Raw genomic sequence first — 19,447 nt, 5'->3', positions numbered from 1 at the left:
CTTACAATTCGCACGAAAAATTGTGAAAATGTGAGCCAATCTGTTCCTGCGCCATGACACTTTTAACGTCACACACGAAGATTATTTTAATAAAAATTCTTCCACATTTTGCACTACCGAAGGGACCCGACCCAGATTTGTGCGACTTGAGAACCCTCTTCAAATTCCTTTTTGCATGTTTTGAATCGAAATTCACCGAAATATAATAAAATTCGGTCGAGAAATGAAATTTCGTGGAAAAAAGGTACTCCGAGGGAAAAAAGTCACGTACAGACTATGGATTTGAGTTAATGTGTGTTCAAAGGATATGCGAGTGAAAATGGTGCCTGGCACGTGTGTATTTGAGTGTCGTCTACCGCGCTACACAAGCCAAGAAAGTGCCAGAATTTTCGCGTTGCTCTGCTCCTTGTACCGTAACGATGTGCAACAGGCTACACGTTCCTCGAATTCCTTGCACGAAGCTCGAAAGAGTGAGAAACTGTGTGTGTGTGTGTGTGTGTGTATAGCTGTGTGAGAATAACGTCTCTTGACGCCTCGGGCAGCCACGAGAGACGCGTGTGTACATTTCCTGCTTCGAGCTTCTCTTCATCTTAGCCTCAGAGCATAGGGAACCAATTTGTCATTGCTCCTTCGTCGCCTTCGCCGTCCTCTCTTACGTCGGAGTTCCCTTGACGTATCGGAGGCTGAACAATTCGTGCGTAAACCTTGACGACGCGGATGATCGGTGATGCTGTTAAGTTCGTTATTTCACAGTATCTGTGGCCGCGCAGCCACCCGATTCCCATTTTCAGCGAGCAAGGAAGTTGGAAAAAATGTGAAAAAAATTTTGCAGCTGGAAAAATCCGATCGAGTCTCGACCTCGTTCGGTCTTGAGTGAACTTCTTTGTTCAATTTTCATGAAGATGGAAATGTCCGAAGTTTCGCGTTACCTTTCTGCAATCTCCAGTGCCAGGACAAAAAGTCTCCCTGCTTTTTATAAGAAAAACTTGCAGACGCTTCCCCTTCCACAAAAGCTCATGAGGAATCTTCGTAAAAAAATATCGTAACGACACAGTTCGAGGAGAAGAATATAGAAAAAATAAGCAAAGTTTTTCACTAAAGGAACGAGCCCTAACTGCATTATGAACGAAGAAAAAGGCAAGAAAAGATATTTCAAGGGGCCAAGGGACGACGCGCAGCGTATCAATACTCAATAGAATTTGCAGGATGTGTGTTGGCAGACGTTTCCCCTCCTGGAGTCTCGGAGTGGTCTCCCAACGGCCCCAAATTCCATCGGCAAGGCCAACGATCCCTCGATCGCTCCTTGATAAATCTTTTTAGGTCACAAAAACTAATTCCTGAGTGGGTTTTCCGTTTGGAATATTGTCAACGCTTTTTTGTCTCCTCCCTCATTGCAAGCTTCCCGATGTTTTTTTTTTTTTTTCGTTCAATTAATTTTTTATGGATTCTCCTTTTCACCTGTGTCGTTTCCACTGGCTGCGTCTAGACAAACGACAAGCAAACCCATCTGCATTGTCACTTTGTTTGCACTGCGAGCGCCGTGGCCCGCTTCAGGGCTTTGCTCAGCACAAAGGTCGTAATCTTGATGGAAACAAAGCGCATTGGGAACGCATTTAAGCTCGCAAGGAATATCTGGGAGTTGAGAAGCACTGAGAACAAGACTCCGGGCATCACGGTTCGGTGGTTTCTCGAGCTCGCGTGGTGTTCGTCGAGCCTTAAAGCACACGGAAAATAAAACTTCGGCGGGCCTGTTCCGATTTCGCGCAGGGCAATGCGATTCTTCGCGATGCTTGTGGCCCCGTTACTTTGACCGAAATGTCTAAGGTCATGCTCAACGCCATTTTCAGTCTGCCTTTGCGAGCTTGGACAAAACGTTCCCTCTTTCGCACCATCGCAAATAGCACACACCACATTTGCTTCGATTCCTTTCCAGGCTGCCAAAATATTTTCTAACGAGACGGACGGAGATCGTGAAATGGATCCGAACGAAGCGGCTCAGGTAGCTAAAAAGCCTTGCAACCGCTTCCCTCGGAATAGTTTTCTCGATATCGGACCGTCGATACTTTTCAACGATGTGAACAATCCATGAGTTCTCATTGAAATCGAAGTATGAGAAGAAATTTTGGTTCGTGGAAAATAACCGGGTCCTGAAAGTTCAATAATCATTGCTAAAGTTCCATCCTCGTTCCACCAAATAATCTTATTCATGCAAATGTGGTTGAAAACAGAAGAAAGACGACTGGATGATCCTTTCAATTTACTTCATTTTTTACACCCAAGAGCCAAGCACTTGTGAGCATTTGGCTCGGCAAGATCTGATCTCCTTCCCAAAAAGACTTCGGAGTTGAATTCGTTCGAATAAATCCGAATATAAATCATAACGAACATGTCGTGGATTTATATAAAAGCACTAATGGCGATAGAATGACTAATGGTTCCGCAGACTTCTCGTAATATTCCCGAGGGAAGTCGCTGCGAAATCGTTCGGATCTTCTCCGCTTGAGAAAGGATAAGTTCCCTCGTAATCCTAGCAAAGAGAGAATCAAACGTTCGGTCGTGAATATATGGCGCGATGAAGAATCACCGCCGTATTGTAACCTGAATTGTTATTCTCAAATGTCACTGTTAGGGCAGAATGATTTCGAAGATATTCGAGTTCTTCCTCTAAAATTTCGTTCACCGTTCCACGGATTTTTGGAGAATAAAAAGCCTGACGAATCTGTGATAAAAATGTGCAAAAAGTATTTTTGCATTTTTATTTTTCATCCTGAATCATTAATTCTTGGCTTTGAAGCGAAATTTCGTACCCGATTTCCAGGCTTTCTTTTAGAATCTTTTCAGCAATTTTCTTGCAAGATCGAGAAATAATCCAGACATATTTCGAGACACACAATTTTCAAAAAACTCGAAAGGAAATTTCGTGCTGCAGAGAATGATCATTTTTGCCGAAACGGCGCTCCGAAAGCACGAGGAACGTCTGGAGATCAACACCCTTCAAGCATGAAGTACTGACAAGATTAAACGATTCTCTTCTCGCTCGTCTTCGTGGTATTTAGGGCTCATTGTTCTCGCAGTAGTTTCAATATATGGGAAGCGCACGCTGGCAATCTCAACGACTCGTTAGCCATTATTAGACCCAGCATCCCTCCGGGTTTGAGCGAGTTTGGAATTCTTCCCTGTACGCATGGTTACGTCGGGATTTATATGACATAACTTTGCAATGGCCTAGGAAAGTGTGGATCCGCCATTATGTTAAGCCTTCCTTTTTAGATGATGCACGGGAAACTACCTATTTCATCCGGCCATTCCAGCTTTGTAATCCATCGTAAAAAACCTGGCATTTTGCACGCCATGGAAAATTGTTCTCAAAATGATTATTGCTCAGGAATAATTTTCTAGAAAAACGCAAAAACTCACGTGCAAACCCACTCACGAGAACTGTTTTTTTTTGGTTTTTTTTTTTTTTTCTTCATTTCGTCAGGTCGGACAGAATCCGAAGACTGAGAGAATAAAAAACGATGAAACGATCATTTGAAAACTTCCGAAAGTACGAGGCATGGCTATAATAAATGGAAAAATAATCCACTTGCCTATTTTGAAAAATGAGTCGCTTGAGTTCTTGAGTTTAAATAAGAATTGACCTCGATGCTACGATGATTGAAAGCGTTCAGCCACGTCTCGCCACTCTCCTTTTCCCTCCGCGAAGAGGAGACTGGTGAGAGGAACGAATCAGGTGTCTTCTCGAAAAATGCGAGTCTACCTTTCATACGGATACGAGTCACGGGTATAACGATTTTCTGTATAAATATGTTCATGAGGTATCCAGGATCACGCGAATATTCATCCGTCTGAGACAAGACGAAGCTACTGTTCCCTCGAGAGGAGAAGGCGAACGCTTTCAAGCGTTACAAAACGTACTTTCCGAGCCAAGGGAGTGAGATAAAAGCAGAGTTCCGTTGAGACAACGCTCCTTTTAGGAGTCAAAACGCGTTACCAGCCGCGCGGCTGTAATCTTGTGGAGTGCTGTGTGCGCTCCGATCTATATATACCGTGAGAATTGTAACGGTGGGAGGATATTGCTCGTAGACAAACGAGCATATAAGAAAAGAAGAAATAAAGTTTATCCTCTCACCTCCGTGCACGGAGCTTTTCATTGTCTCCTCTGTCTCTCTCTCTCCCTCCACCCCCGACGTTACCAAGCGGTACAAAGCTTCCACATTATTTAGATGAAAACTCACGTCACACAAATTATTGAGCATCGTCCCATCAACGGGATTGCTCTGTACACAGACGCCTATATATTTAGCGTATATCGATTACTCCGGGAAAGAAAAGGGTGCGAATCGCACCACTTTCTGCGTGCTAAATCACGAGAATTACGACCTTTTGTTTCCTCACGCATGCACGATGTCCTTCCACAGCTACAGGACTCGCGGGTATTCCGCAGGGCCCAGTAGATTGACACATCAGCAACGAAACTACCTCGAGCATGTTTTAAGCGAGAGTGTATACATGCGCCATTTGTGTTGAGAGATAAATACAACAGAGTCTCGCACATAATTCCCATACGCAAACATATATCAACTCGTTATTGCGCGGTTGTGGTAACGGAACTTCCGCTTCTCTCTAGTGTGCTTCCACGCGACCTAGCGTCAACAACAGCGATATAGATCGCCGGAAAATTTGCAACTGGTAAATTTTCAACAACGCCCGCGCCCCCGCCCAGTCCCATTAGCAGCCCTGATACGTATATAAATATTATACCGTACGAGGATATGACCTCCGACAATGTTCAACCTAACTCGAGCATCAAAAAACAAGCGTCAAATAATATTAACACATGCGGTTTAAACTACCGAGTTAAGGGTACTCGTGGACCTCCCTTACGCCCTACAATTATCCGATAATGAGTTCGTCCGAGGTACATCAACTTTTTGACATTGTTTCACTATGGGTTTTGTCATTTCGGCTCTTTCTAATGTAGCTGGAGTCGCGCGGTAACGACTCGATCACGTTTCCAATTATTTTAGTATAAAAATCTCTTCCAATTACCACTAGTCATTAACCGGTGGCACGTTTGGACTTTCATGGGACATTTGAGCTCGATGGCGCCGCAATCCTGCGCAGAATTGGGTTGAGCCATCAGGGCCTGGGAATCAGAGTTTGAGAAAATTTCAAGCGATGGACATGTGAAAAAATTGGGAGAAAATGCTTTCAGTAGTTACGTGAATTTCAAGAATTTTTGGGATTTTTGGCGAAATAAAAAATAGTTGGGGTCGGTTTGGCACGAAAGCTTCCACGTAGAGAGACTTTTTTTCTCTACAGTGATTTCCACACCGTTCGATCGTGGTAAGTACATGAATAGACGGACGATATTTATACGAAGCTCATCATGATACCATAAATAAATATCGGTTCCCAGTCATTTCAACGACGTCATCAGAAAAGAATTTTCTAACGGTAATAAACTCTGTGACGTCATAACATTATGGATTTTTCTATGGGAGAAGGAATGCTCCCAAAACTCTTGTGTTCTAAAAATGATCGAGGGTCGCAGGCTCGAATGAAACGCTCATCCGAACCCCAAGCCGGAAACTCTTCCGAGCCGATAGCTGTGTGTTGTAATGTTTTTTCATTCAAGTTTCTAGCGACTTTGATTCCTCCATTCCGCCTCCCTCCCATTTTCTTTCCAAACAGCTTAGCTGAGCGGGCTTATCCCCAAGTGTATCGCATTGGCCGAGGGCGAAGGGAAACTGCAGAAAACTTTGCTGTTAACCGTTGCCTCACTAATCGCCTCAGGTGGTAATGCGAGCCCGCTCAAAAACGGCTACCGAAGGCGCTCAGGCAGGCACCGTCTCAACTGTGATGCCCAGGGTTGGCCAGAGTACGGCTAACGTTCGTGATCCGTGCACACGAGATCGTCGACGAAAAGAACTCGGAACCGCACGCCGACCACAGATGCATCAGACTGAGGTGTTTTTGGACGGTTTCATGAAGGTGAAGTCCGAGCTATCCGCGGATCGGGGTTCAAAACTTTTGAGAAAGTTCAATTCTTTGGGCAGGAATTCACCGATAATAGCAATGCTCTTGGGAAAACAGCTGAACCAGGGAAAATTTCATTTTCAGAAAACTATCAGACCCTGCTGGAACATAATCGAATTCACTACTCGCCATGATGAAGATGCTTTTTATCTGATAAATATCGAAGTAATAATTACTTTGAGGATGCGTGAAACGATTATTGACCGAATATTGCGCTTCAAAAAGGTAACTGAAGGTGGCATTTGACACCCAGAGGAAGAGAGTCGCGAGTCCTTGACGCTGCCTTCGCTGTGTTTTTTATATATCCTCGTATTTGTACGTAGACTGTTTACGTGCTCGTACAGCATCAGCAGCAAAATGCAATATCTGCAGATATAGATATAATATGAACCCGCATGACCTCTCCCATATTCGTGCGTCCCTTTCGCTCTCTCTCTAGATGGACGCTGTCGAGCTGCTCTCGTCCCTTGCCCACGCTCTTCAGTCAAGCCCCCGGGTGAGCTCTCTTATTAGCTAGCCATCCCTTGAATAGTTGCTGTATAAAAAGAACAGCCGCGCAGTCATTATGCGTGTGTGCCTTTGTATAATTTTTTTGTGCGTATGGGTTAGGACAAGCCGGAATAAAGTGGCATTTCTTACGAGGCTTTAGATGATATTCCTTCCTAGGGAGGTTGCCAGTAATAATCCTCTCAGACCGAGGCCCGTTTCACGTTGAAGGGAAATAACTCCCTTCATAATTTCATCTCGAAATAATTTCTGGTTTACGAATCCATTGTGACATTTCAGTTTTTCTTTGTTGGGAAATATGAATTTTTGAATGTTGGGTGCGCGCAGCTCCAGGTCCTGGGCAGTAAAATCAGGAAAATTTACGAATGAATCTAGCACCTAACACCTTAAATACATCATACTAGTTTCCCTTTGAAAGTATGTAACGTTTGGAGTATGAAAAACAAGTGTACTCACTTTTCTTTTGCGATAACTAAAGCACGTTTTCACACAGTGCCAACTCAACACGAAACGCCGGCTTCGTATTGATATTTCAATGGATTGAAGCAGTTTATCTAACTTTGCTTGGTGGAACTAGGCAGTTAGGAGCCCGACCTTACTGACCGGTGCAGTTTTATGGGGCCTGGAAGCGCGTGTTGCGAAGAAGCAACATGAGGTCCGAGAGGGTTAAAAATCAGGCACGCGAAAGATTCTGAACGCAAGATAAAGTGATATTTTTGGATTTGCTGTATCCATCTATTGCTGCCTCAGATAAAAACTTTCAACTGAACGATCATAGACTGCCTCTGATCTGTTTTAACTGCTGAGAGAACTTGCTGCTTTAGGGCTTTTGTTAAATCTCATGCTTTTTCTATCTGAACTGACGAAAGCTACAAAACGAATTGCGGTCTTCCAGCGCTCCGCATGTTGGATGTCTTCAAACAGCTTTTCATCGTACTAATTAAAGTGTGAAATGGTGACTCTGACTATATTCGTGTTTGAGAGGATTTAAAAAACAAAGTTAAATCTCACCTCGATGCTGAGCCGACGCGGCGCTTGGCATCAATGGCTGCGTTGCTCGCTGAAAAGTTCCGGGTTTATTCGAAAGTCGACAGTTACGACCTCGTCGTCGGTGGCCGCTGCAGTAGTAGCGGCGGCTGCGGCGGCGTTGGTGGCCTCTTCGTCCTCCTCGTCGTCGTCGGGACGTGCTCGACGCGGCGCTAACCTCGTGGTCATCTCCACTCCGAAGAGTCCGAAGAATCTTCGGTCATCATCCATCGGCTTGACGGGCTCTGCACACTGGGGGTTCAAACTTGCCATTATTTATGATCATTCCGATCATCGTCATGAGCAGTAAAATGGTCGAGGACACCAATCGCCATTGATAACTATCGTTAGTCGTTATTAAAAATAGCGAAGTTGGCGAATTGAGGATCGCTGAAACACGATTCGTTTCGTTGCGTTCACAAAATAAGTAAATCCAAATTTCAGTCTCCAAAAATGTCTACGCAACTTGAGAAAAACTCAATAATAGTGGAAACGCGATAAAAAACAAAATGTCACGATGCTTGAGCACATCTTGACGCTGGGTATTGGAAAGCTAATAATTCTACGTCGCAGCCAAGACGCCTCGTGTGTCTATAATCCGGATAGGAGTCTCTCTCCATCGATGCATCTATATTACTGTGATGAGACATCGAGACGATTATATCAGCCAACTTTATTACGACCGAGGCTGAGTGAAGTTCGCATTTCGATCGAAAGAAGCTTATATCGGAATAAAAGTTTTCAGACCTACACTCTTTAAATGGGAAAACAAGTGAACGGTACAGAGACTCCTCCGATAGCGTACCGAGCAAGCTTAAAGACCCCTTTTTCCCCCATCGACGCACATCAGGCGCCGGGGAGTTCCACCATCGCGTAAGTCACTATAATAAACCGATCGATCGATGTTTATTTATGTAACGATGCATACGCATTATCGGATTCTCGTAGCCGACCGCGACACTATTTCTCGGTCTCTCTCTCTCTCTCCTGAAAACTCCGAAAAACTGATAGCTCCAAAGTGTACGTGAAAAAAAACGCAAAATCTTTTTTCCCTGTCCGATTGTAGAATGAAGTAGCGAACCTTGGTCCGTATCAGATAAAAAAACTCGAACGAGATCCACTCGGCAGCAGTGAGTTGCGGTAGCGACTATCTGATTTTCTTTGTTCCAAAGTGCTTCGGCTCCTCACTAATCGCTTATACGAGATTGAAAAAAGGGGAACCTGACCTCCAGGACGATAAAATGCCGGAGGTCACGCAATATGAAAGTTTATTCGATAAGGGAAACGACAAGAGACTTATCTTTTGCATGGAATATTTTTTTCGCTTATCTCGCTCCACGAAAGGGACGACCCCTTGTCCGTAGAATCCTGTGCAACAATCTTCGGTTTTGAGGGAAATATATCACTATGTGGAAAGAAGTGCTTTGACTGAATAGATAATGCCGGTGTTTTGCTCGCTGGTAACAGCAGGCTCGACCATATGTTTTCTCTATTCAATCGACTCTGTCTGGAAGCTTTAGCGGGCGATAAAAATTCCGCTGAATTCTCTGAGAGCTTGGATAAGCACACATGGCTCCAATCGCTACCAACTTCTTGCACGTAATAAAGCTTAGCACTCGAGCATGGGCGGAGAATTGAGGAACAGCTTGAACGCGCACTGTGTACAGTCGTGACATTGAGTAACGCTGCGAAACGCGAAGAAATACCAATCCACGTGTTTCCGTCGTGCGAGGCAAGCACTTTTTTTATTATCAACTTCGTATTTCTGTATGAAGAAATTTTCTTCAGTCCACATTTTGAAGAAACCAAAAAAACAGGATTTTTCAAAATTAGGGAAAACACACACACGCTGGAAAGTCACATTGACACTGTCGTGAACCGCTTTGACGGAATGTCAATGATTCTTTCGTCCGGGCTGAACCTAAGTATGAGCTGTTCCAAAATAAGTCGAAACGCTCCGATGACCTCATTCGTTTTGGGTACGATGGTGGATTCGACAGTGTGTCAAGGCTGATACGAGAGCGAAAATTCGACGAGGACAGCAAACGCTTTTTTTACTGATCGGAAAGAAGAAGAGTTCAGTAACTCCAGGAAAAAACGGGACTTTCCATGATGCCGTGTAACGAAAATCCATTCCATAAAGACACGCTCGCGAACTGCTTTTTCCTCTCGTTCCAATTTTATTTCACGAGTGTTGAAAGTCCATTGGGGAGGTATGTGGAGATGCGTAAACAGGGTGATGTTGCTTCTCCTCGGTGTCGAATCTATTTATTATTACAGTGCATAAACGCTTGGCAATAGCTCGACTTCCGGAAAGATAACGAACCAGAGGAAGATTTTCGAGGTCCGCGCTCACTAAAATACGCGGGATGCATATCATTTCTCGAGTAGTAACAAGTCGCGTGCTCGAGAAATTTTCCGCTTCGTGTCACGACGCGCGAGGAGTGGCTCGAGGAAAATGTGAGGCCCTTTTACTCATCTTTTCTTCAACCGCGGTTCTCGCGCTCTCAAGGACGCGCGGAACACTTGCTCCTAGTGTGAGCTCGAGTTGGTTAAAGCAAGAGACAGGCCTTATTAAAGTTTACTTCGGATGCAAGAAACGTGCCCGCAGGCCGATGACGTCGTCGCCAGGGTGAGCTGTCACCGAGACCTGGGAACATTGAGGCGTGGAGTGAGATAGAGAGCGAGCGAGAGAAAGAAGAGAGCGAGGCTTGATCGCCTGACGGTACAGGACGGGAGATGAAAGAACAAGGGCACACCAATTCATTTTTCATCGCCTGTGTGTGTGAGATTAATTTCTGGAACTCTCCATACGTTCAATCGAATTTCAATCGTGAACGTTGGGACAGATTCGTTCGGATTCGTTCCCCGGCTTCAATATCACAATAAACTCCAACACGATTCTCAAGTCACGTTCCAGATTATTAATGATACTTTTTTCTCTCGATTTGAAGCAGAAAATAGAGCTTGATTGAATGGAACACAGAAAAACTTTACGAGCATTCTTTTTTCAGATTCGATGTTATCCCTCTCAAACCGAGACCTGTTTCACGTTGATGGAAAATAATTCCTTTCATAATTTCATCTCAAAATACTTTCTAGTTTACGAATCCATTGTAACGTTTCAGTTTTTTTCTTGGGAAATACGAATTTTTTAATGTTCGAGCACCAGGTACTTGGGCAGTAAAATCAGCAAAATTTACGAATGAATCTAACACCTAACACCATTGAATACATCACACTAAATTCCCTTTGAAAGTATGTAACGTTTGGTCTATGAAAAACAAATGTGTACTCACTTTTCTTTTGCGATAACTAAAGCACGCTTTCACACAGCGCCAACTCAACACGAAACGCCGGCTTCGTATTGCGATGTTTCGATGGATTAAGAGGATGGATCAGTCGGTATATCGCAACCGTGAGTGCGAGAGAGATAGCTGCAAATTTCGAAATCAAAATTCTTTGACACAGTTTGACCGATTAAAAAACGGCTCTGTCAGTCGATTTTTGCCATCGTTCTGCGTAGGCTGACAAAGCCTTTTTTAATCGGTCAAACCGTGTCAGAGAATTTCAATTTCGAAAATTCCAAGTGAGGTTAGTCGACTGATCCATACTCTTAAAGCAGTTTATCTCTTGGTTTAGGAGTATCTAGGGTGTAATTTAACCTTGCTTGATGGAACTAGGCGGTTAGAAGCCCGACCTTACTGACCGGTGCAGTTTTATGGGGCGTGAAAGCGCGTGTTGCGTAGAAACATGCGATCCGAGGGAGTTAATTTTACTTTTGTTTATCTAAAAATTCAGAAATTTGGACACACGTACGCAACCAATAATCGTTCGTTTCAACTCTGCAAACTCAAAGTACTGAATTAATGTTTGTTACTGATAAATTAATAACTGCGAAACGTTGCAAAAACCATTCATCTGTTGACCTGGAAGATTACATGGAAGAGCGTGTCAGATTATAGAGAGTGATAACGTCGAAAATTGCTAAGTACGTGAAGTGAATTCCACTTTTCCTGAGAACGTGGATTAACGAGTGAAATAGAGAGAAATAAAAGTTCTGTAAGGAGACTAGAGGGATGACAGAGCTTTGGAAAGGTCTTGTGCTTATCATTAATGCTAATTCCATATTTTTGCATGGACTGCGTAATCTAGAATACACAGTGAAAAGGATTTAATAATTTCTCAAAAGTGATAAACATAAGAGATAATACGTGAATAATAAGCCGATAGGACGGAGAAGCAATTTCATTCGGATAAACGAGAAGCCGGGATAAGCTCCCGAACTAGGGGTATATTTTGTGCTGGTGAAAACTTTTCAAACGTAGGGAAACAACGCCAAGTATTCAAAAGCCGCTGCTTCAGTTATGAATTAAAATTTTGTTGTTGCTGCTTCGAAAATAAAATGGTAATCATGAATTTTCAACGTAGTCAAGAAACGTCGGCGCGTATGCTCGTTCTGTGAACGTGAGAAAAGATGAATAACAAACGCGTGAATTCGCAAGATTCACTTGAATTCTGTGCAGCGATTTTAAGGGTGTTTCGAGGTTACTTTTTTAATGATTTTATTTGTTTTAATTATTTTTGGTCAGAACATTACTTTTTACTGATAATACGTGAGTTCATATTGATAACCGTGCCCGAATAAATTGTCTGGAAAGGATCGTGCCAACGATAAGTTTTACGATTTACATAATGAAAAATTCAGACGTTGACTTTATTAATGTAAAACTATTCATCGACGTTTTTCCCTTCACTGCAGACTGTTTTTCATAGGCATTCGATGTTAATTGAATTTTCAGAAGGTGGGAACACGCTGCAATAAAAAAGGACACTGAAAAATATTTTGCAGCGTATTTAAACGATGCGAATTCCGATATTGCTCATTTTTTATCACAATTTTAAGTATGCCTGCGTGAACCCTTCAGGGTTTTAACTGCTGCTGCTCGATCAGTAATTAATGCGCGAGCTCCGGTGCAGAGCTATGCGAACACCCATCCAAGTATTGGCCTCGCCCGAGTTTACTCAATTTGGGAGATCGCCTGAGCCATGCACCGACCGCACACTCATCGCTGTCAATAATTTCGACGATAATTATTAAGCTCTGAAAACCCGAGACAGAAAATGATCGCTCGTATGGGGAAAAAATTGTTAAATAAAAAATTCAGCCAGTTATTTGGTGAGCTTTCCTTTTGTTCATTTTAACGGGTTTGATTATGAATGCTTTTGAAAGTTCTATTCATTCCATAACGTTGTATGAAGCCTAAATTCTCGTCACTACTGTGACTTTTCGTATTCTGAATAATAGAGTACGAGAATAAATCACCAAATTATTGAAAAGTCACAAAAACTTTGAATTCTTTGGTCTGCGACAAAGCTCAAAATGATTCGTTCCGGTGCAGACGAACCTCGACGTTGTAACTTTTCCCAATGAAGCCATCGTTAACTTGTTTTCGCGGAGTATCGAGTTAGAGTTCGACTCAATCATTGGCAATAGTCTCCGAAATTGGGACAACTTTGTCCCGGAGTCTTGCACAAACGTTCTTTCCTACATTTAAGGAGAATCTTTCGAAAGATTTTCGGCGACTCGAAACAATTTAGAAGGAACGAAATTTGTACAAACTTTTTTAAATGCATTTCGTGGTTTCCGGAATCGCAGCGACGTTATTTCCTAGTACATCATTGTCATTTTATCACCAGAATGAAAATCGGACGATCGAACTGTACAAAGTACTTGTTTCGAGGTGCGCAGAACGTAAAAAGTGATTTTATTATTGAACCAAGAGATAAAATCCTTGCGAGACGCATTTCCACCTCCTCTGTGATTTCACGTGTACCAAAACGCTCAGCGCCCGTCCTATTAGTCCCCAAGTCACGTGACTCAACGCACGCTGCGATTTTAAACAATCCGTGATTCCAGACACACGCGCACACTCGCTCCAAGGAGTTCAGCACGCTCTTTATAATTTTCAACGGCTCTACAATTCCATGCCCACATATCGAGAAGAACCCACTGTACCATTCCACAGACGCGCCGCTGTTTAAAGAACCGCCTCATTTCCACGTACATTTACGGAGATACGGAGCATTCGTTCTCTCATTTTACGTACGCGCATCAAGACGATGCGATCCCGGCCTGCGATTCGACGCAAGTTGGAATGATGCAAACTCACCCCACCGTTTCACACACCCCGCGATTACGTAATAATTGGAGGAGAAAAAAACATTCGGGGAAAAGATTCGTGGATGAGAGGCCTATAAACGGATTCGATTTGTATAGTGAGGAATATATCATTTTTCAAAAATTCCCAAAGTGTTTACGCATCGATTACAAACAGCGTAGTATTTTTTGAATTTTTCGTTCCTTCGATTCTAAACAGCTTTATGTGCATAGCAAAAAGTGATGCACGTGAGAGCTATATTTCGTTTTGTTTTCGAGTGTTATTCGTCATGTCGGAGCAGCACTTTTACCGATAAGTGGAAATTTATTGTAAATCACAAATTTTCACTGTCAGCATAGTAAATTCTATGATAAATACACGAATACACCGAATACGTGTGACATTTCACCTTACAAATAGTTTGTTTTCAGGGTTGCCCGAGCATACTTAACAATATAAACATTTGAAGTGACTGAAAACATTTTTTACCATGCTTATAAAGAAAAATACTCTCGCGTCGTTTTGAATTCTTTTGAAAAAAGAAAAAAATAAAATAAAAAAAAATTAATGCTGCAATCCAGTACGTGTATATACTGTCTCCAAGAGTATTCTTAGTGCTTTCCTCTAGAATTTTCGGCCTCGTTTTCTCCGTGTAGCACGAAGCAGAAACAGCGATCAGACATACAATCACAGTCGAAGCATAATGCAACTTGACGGTATAAACGAGCGCGTGCTAGGGAAAATTATTTTTAAAATTCCATCCCCAAGAGACTGTTGCGTGTACGTCAACGAAAATCCTTTCACAGGTTTTACGATGCGAATAAGAATGAGATTGAAAGGAAGCTCGAAGTTTCAGTCTGATCCCTGGTCTAGCTTCGGGTATTTTATCGATGTCCTACTTATTAAATTATATACATATTTGAAACTTTGCCTGTGGGAAAATGTCCCACACCACGGCGGGAGGTTTACGATGTAAGTAGCGCGAGCAGCACGATGGATTGATTGTACGATAACTTTCCATATAACCGAAAGTCATGAATATAGAAATGATAAACATTCTATTATTCGGTACGGTATTGAATCGTTCGATTCATCCGGTGAGAAGTGTGCACGAATTTCAATTTTTCAGCGACCAACGGGGCCGTGAGCCGAAAGCACACTGTGTCAGTCGTCTAGCGAGACTTCATTCGTAACTCGCCCACTGTTTTTCACAGGCGCTTTCGATCATGACTCGTTTCAATTTGGAATTCGATTGAAGAGATTCGTGGATTCGAAAGTTTTTTTCTCTAACGAAGGAAGCTTGAAACTCTGAAAAATGGGAGGAAAAAATGGAGCAAAAATGATCGTACGATTCTATGTTTTCGACGAGAACTCAATAAACTGCCCGGGAAATCAAATTTTTTCGACCGACAAAAATACGGAGAATGAGCTCGAGAAATTCGATCTTCAGAATGAAGCTCGCACAAAATTAACTCCATTAAGAAAAACTAAAAGACTGAAAGAAAAGAAACGTCAAAAATTCTTGACTTTGTAATTCAAAACGTAAAAATAATAATAATTTTGGTATCATTTTACAAAATAAATGTCAGATTCTCGAAGAGCACCCTCAAAAACCCCCGATATGAGATTTCCAAGAATTTTTCTTCTTTCCCTCAGTTAAAACTGTGTACTTGAAATTGCGTGTCCAAAATTGTCGTTTTGCGCATTAATCGATTAATAATGCAATCGGATTGCCTGCCAAATTCAAAATCCGAAAAAATAATTAAAAACGTTTGTACATTTTTTCCGTGAATCGTTTTGTCAGTTTGTTTTTCGAAAGTATTATTCAACGATGAGCTACAGTTCGATTCAGGATTCCACATGTCCGGAAATCGACAGATGCCATTGGACCATCGCCGGAGGCAGAGCACAAAACGATTAAAAATTTATTCAAATTCCGCGTTGATAATTGTGTATATTTTGCTGATTGATGGCAAGAGCGCCAATGACTGAGCACCCAATTGGAATCTCCGGTTTGGTATCCGTCACGCGTTATCGATTCCGTTCCTTAACGTAGGTGCGGCGTCAGATAATTGAAAAAAAAACTATTTAAAAGTCGCCTCTTCGCGTTTTATTTTAGTCAACGAATCACACGATCCCTTGGGAACGTTTCCTTGATCATAGTAATCTGCTGGGCAACTCAAAGAGGTAGAAATCATGTCTCAAGTCACGTGTGAACACGTGACTTGAGACATGAACTATTGCTGTCGTACGAAGCAGTCTAATCCTTTTACAAAGTTGCGTTGAAACTATCGTGCCAGTTGAAAAAACGATAATCGATTGTGCGATAGTTTAACGAATTTTGAAGATGCCTTCTATAGAAAAAACCGTTGAAACGTATTTTTACTGAATTACTGAAATTTTCAAAGGATGACTGAAGCCCGGTTAAGGAGTTTCGGTACAAAAGTCTAAATATTAAGAAATTGATCAAATTTGGTGATAATGTTCTTCAACATCAAGTGCGAAAACACAAATTTTTTCAAAATTTTCTTCTACTTAGTTATCGAGTAATTATGCATTAAAGCAGATTTCTTATGCCCGGAATGTATACCTATATATATATGGAAACGCTATGCTTATAAACGTCAACTTTCATGATCAATTACTCGATAACTGTGTAGAAGAAAAATCTTAAAAAATTAGTATTGTCAAATTTGTCACTAAAGAATATGTTGATCAAATTTTATAAAATTCTGAACTTTTTGAAATTTATTATGCTTTTAGCATGGTTTAGCATGGCAACATTGTATCGCCTGTATCGAAACTCCTTAAAGAATTGAACTGTCAACGAGTGTGCGTTGAGAATATGAATAAAAAATTGGTATTTACCTCTTCCTCCTGCAGATGAAAAAATCCTCAGCACTGAATCCCAATGAAAATAGTAAACATGTTTATTTTTTGTGACGGGCACCACCACCGTATTACCGATAATTCACAATAGAAGCACAACATTCCAGGGGGAAATAGAACGCCACTGATCACCCACAAAACTTCAAAGCCGAGCGAGGTCTCGATGTCGAGGACGATGTAATAGGAACGATATTGTCCATGAAGACGTTTTCATGCAACGAACAATTGGGACGTTGAGAATATTGGCACCTTGAACCTTTCGTTGTAGGGCTTCGTTTCGATACCGCGAACAATAGCATTCGATTAATGAGACCAAATTCTTTGGCGTCGAGGCTCGTTCAACGATGTAAAAAAATGGTGATAATTTGAGAAGCCTTGGCGATGCCGGTGAGAGTGGATCTATGTCGTATCGAGGCTTGCGAAATACGCGTCGAATTGTTCTTTTCGTGTGAGGTATTGAGAAAAACGAAAATACTTTATAATGGTATTTTAATGTTTGTAATAAAATTGTCGATTTATTATTTGGCTTATTTTTTAGACTAATTGAAAGACTAGTTTTTGCTCTCTTCTCATTCGACGATCCCAGCTCAGTTTTCCTTGCATCAATGATAATAATTTTAATAAGACGAATAATAACAAGCTTCGTGGAGCAGCTGCGTCGATGAAACTTCTCTTTTGAGTATGCACGAAGCAATTTATGCAACGACGAAACTTTTTGATATATTTTCAGGCCAGTTTGTCGTAAATAGAGCTGCATTCCTCGATTAATAGAGCTGTCAAGTTTTCCATCCTTTTGGCTTCTCCACCGAGCACGAAGCGTATATTCTTCACTGATACTTGGCGCTCCGATCCACCACCAACGTCACCTACTTCAGGAAGCTCTTCTACGAGTCCTTCTTCGTGCTCGTCTTGTACCCTTCACCACGATCTTGTGCATGCTCCAATGGACTTTGTAGATTTTTACGGAGAGATACTGACGGAGCTTCTTACAAGCCAGCGTTTTACAGCCTCGTTTATACGCTCTTTTTTCATTTGAAAGCAAAGAAAAACAACAACTGACTAGCGAGATTCCACTACTGGCGTTCAGCCGATCAGCTTCACGAGCTTGCACCACACTCTTTCTTCCATCTTCGATATCACGATCATCCCGATTCTAATATCCCTTACTTTCACCCCCTTACCGCAGTCAAATCCGCGATGTCCCGCACCATTGAGCTTTGACAGCCGTGCGAATACTCCAATGCACCATCAACTTCGAGCCTGAATTGTGAGAATTCAATTTCGTATAAATCCGACGAATTTTCAGCAAGAAACAAGTCCTTTCTGTATCAAATGGGAGCTGGCGTAGTGCTCATGGAAACGTAGCATCATTCGAGTCCCCATAAATCATGAAATTATTACCCCGGATTACCGGATCGATTCCGATCCTACCCTCGTTTAATACAGAGCCAGAAATTCAGGAGAAGCTCGACCGAAAATTTTAGATACCCGAGAATTTTTGAATCCCGGGGCCAGGAGTGATCAAAGATTCGAAAGCTCCAGACATTCTGGTACCCAAGAAACCCTCCGTAATATAATTTTCAATAAACACGACATCGAATTATCTGTCTTCTGTCAACAAGCCGACTATATTCGCCCGATCGATAGCTATGAGTGAAAATTACAGAACGAAAAAAAAGGCGTAGGAGGTAGAGTTCCCGTGACGTCCGGAGAGCCGACCGTAAACCGCTCACTTCTGTTTACCGCGTCGATTTACGAATTCAAGTCCCCCATCGAGGAGCGTTCACCGATTGGCCGTGCTGAGGTCAGCCGGGCATTGATAATATCCTGGCGAGTCCGATAACCCATACATCGAACACCACCCACAGCAAACAACTTTCCATCCCTGATTAAGATATAGGAAAATCAAATGAATTCCATGAGCCACCAGGCCAGACATCGGGGGCTGAATTCAGCGAGGGAAAAGTGCGACTGTTCAAAAGATTTAGAAAAATCTGCCAAAGTGGTAACAGCAACAACAACAACAACAACAACAACAACAACAACAACAACGAGACGGAGTAATTCGAAGCTAATTTCAAAAGTAGCCTAAATAAAAAGCAGTGCAACGGAGCACGAAAAAAGGATTTGGAGCAACGTTCACATACGCGAATGTAGCACAGACTCTTAAAGCACTTTTCACTGTGTTAGCTTTAACACGGACACACGCGCGTTTGAAAAGCACAGTTGAATCAGCGGTGGGCCGAGGAACGTCGCTGTTTCATATCGGGTACCAGTTGATTCCGGGGGAAAGATGAAAAAGTACGGGAAGAGTTGGCGGGCATGTGAGACTAGTCGAGAAGCATAAAGTCGTACGAGGCGACGGTGGAAAATAGTTGGACACCGGAAGTTGCGAGGCCAGGAAGAATAAACCGATCGGGAAGAAGTCACGGAAACTCGGCACACGATATTCCTCGAAAGGTACGATCGCGCGACGAGGCGAGACGGCGGGGGAGGGGAAGATGACGATGGAAACAGTGCTTTTCGGGCAAGGAAGTGTTCACGGCACGAAGTCGCGCGCTCCACTGAGGCTCCAACGGGCATGCGTCCGTACGTACGTCGCGCCTGCGAATCTCCATCTCGCGCACCTATTTTTCCCGTCGAACGTGTCCGAGACACGAATCCGCTATAACCACCGCGAGCTCCTGTCCGTTCCAGCTCTGCCTGCCGATATGCATGTGTACACGGCGTGTCCCAGCAGGTTGATGGTCAATAATGTAAACTTAACTTGAAACCTCAATTTCAGGCTAAAAGTCCTCATCGTTACTTCACCGGATACCTGA

The 19,447-nt window shown here is 42.6% G+C and overlaps 1 protein-coding gene across 3 annotated transcripts in view; it reads right to left on the bottom strand.

The window, feature by feature from the left end:
- LOC122405742 (uncharacterized) overlaps positions 1 to 19,165 on the bottom strand; it is an 82,236-nt gene extending 63,071 nt beyond the window's left edge. For 2 of the 3 annotated variants that reach the window (XM_043410680.1, XM_043410682.1), the window contains exons 1-3: positions 18,773 to 19,165; positions 16,605 to 17,885; positions 7,561 to 7,827 (exon numbers count right to left, since the gene is read on the bottom strand). In XM_043410680.1, coding sequence (XP_043266615.1) covers positions 7,561 to 7,591 — 31 coding nt within the window. In that variant the 5' untranslated portion in view covers positions 7,592 to 7,827; positions 16,605 to 17,885; positions 18,773 to 19,165. Of the gene's footprint in view, positions 1 to 7,560; positions 7,828 to 16,604; positions 17,949 to 18,772 lie in introns of all 3 variants that reach the window. The other variant, XM_043410681.1, reaches the window with a different exon arrangement.
- Between the last annotated feature and the right edge of the window lie 282 nt (positions 19,166 to 19,447).

Source organism: Venturia canescens, chromosome 2, assembly GCF_019457755.1.
Source record: "Venturia canescens isolate UGA chromosome 2, ASM1945775v1, whole genome shotgun sequence".
NCBI lineage: Eukaryota > Metazoa > Arthropoda > Insecta > Hymenoptera > Ichneumonidae > Venturia > Venturia canescens.
The sequence above is the reverse complement of the archived record's forward strand: the minus strand, read 5'-3'. Positions and strand labels throughout refer to the sequence as shown.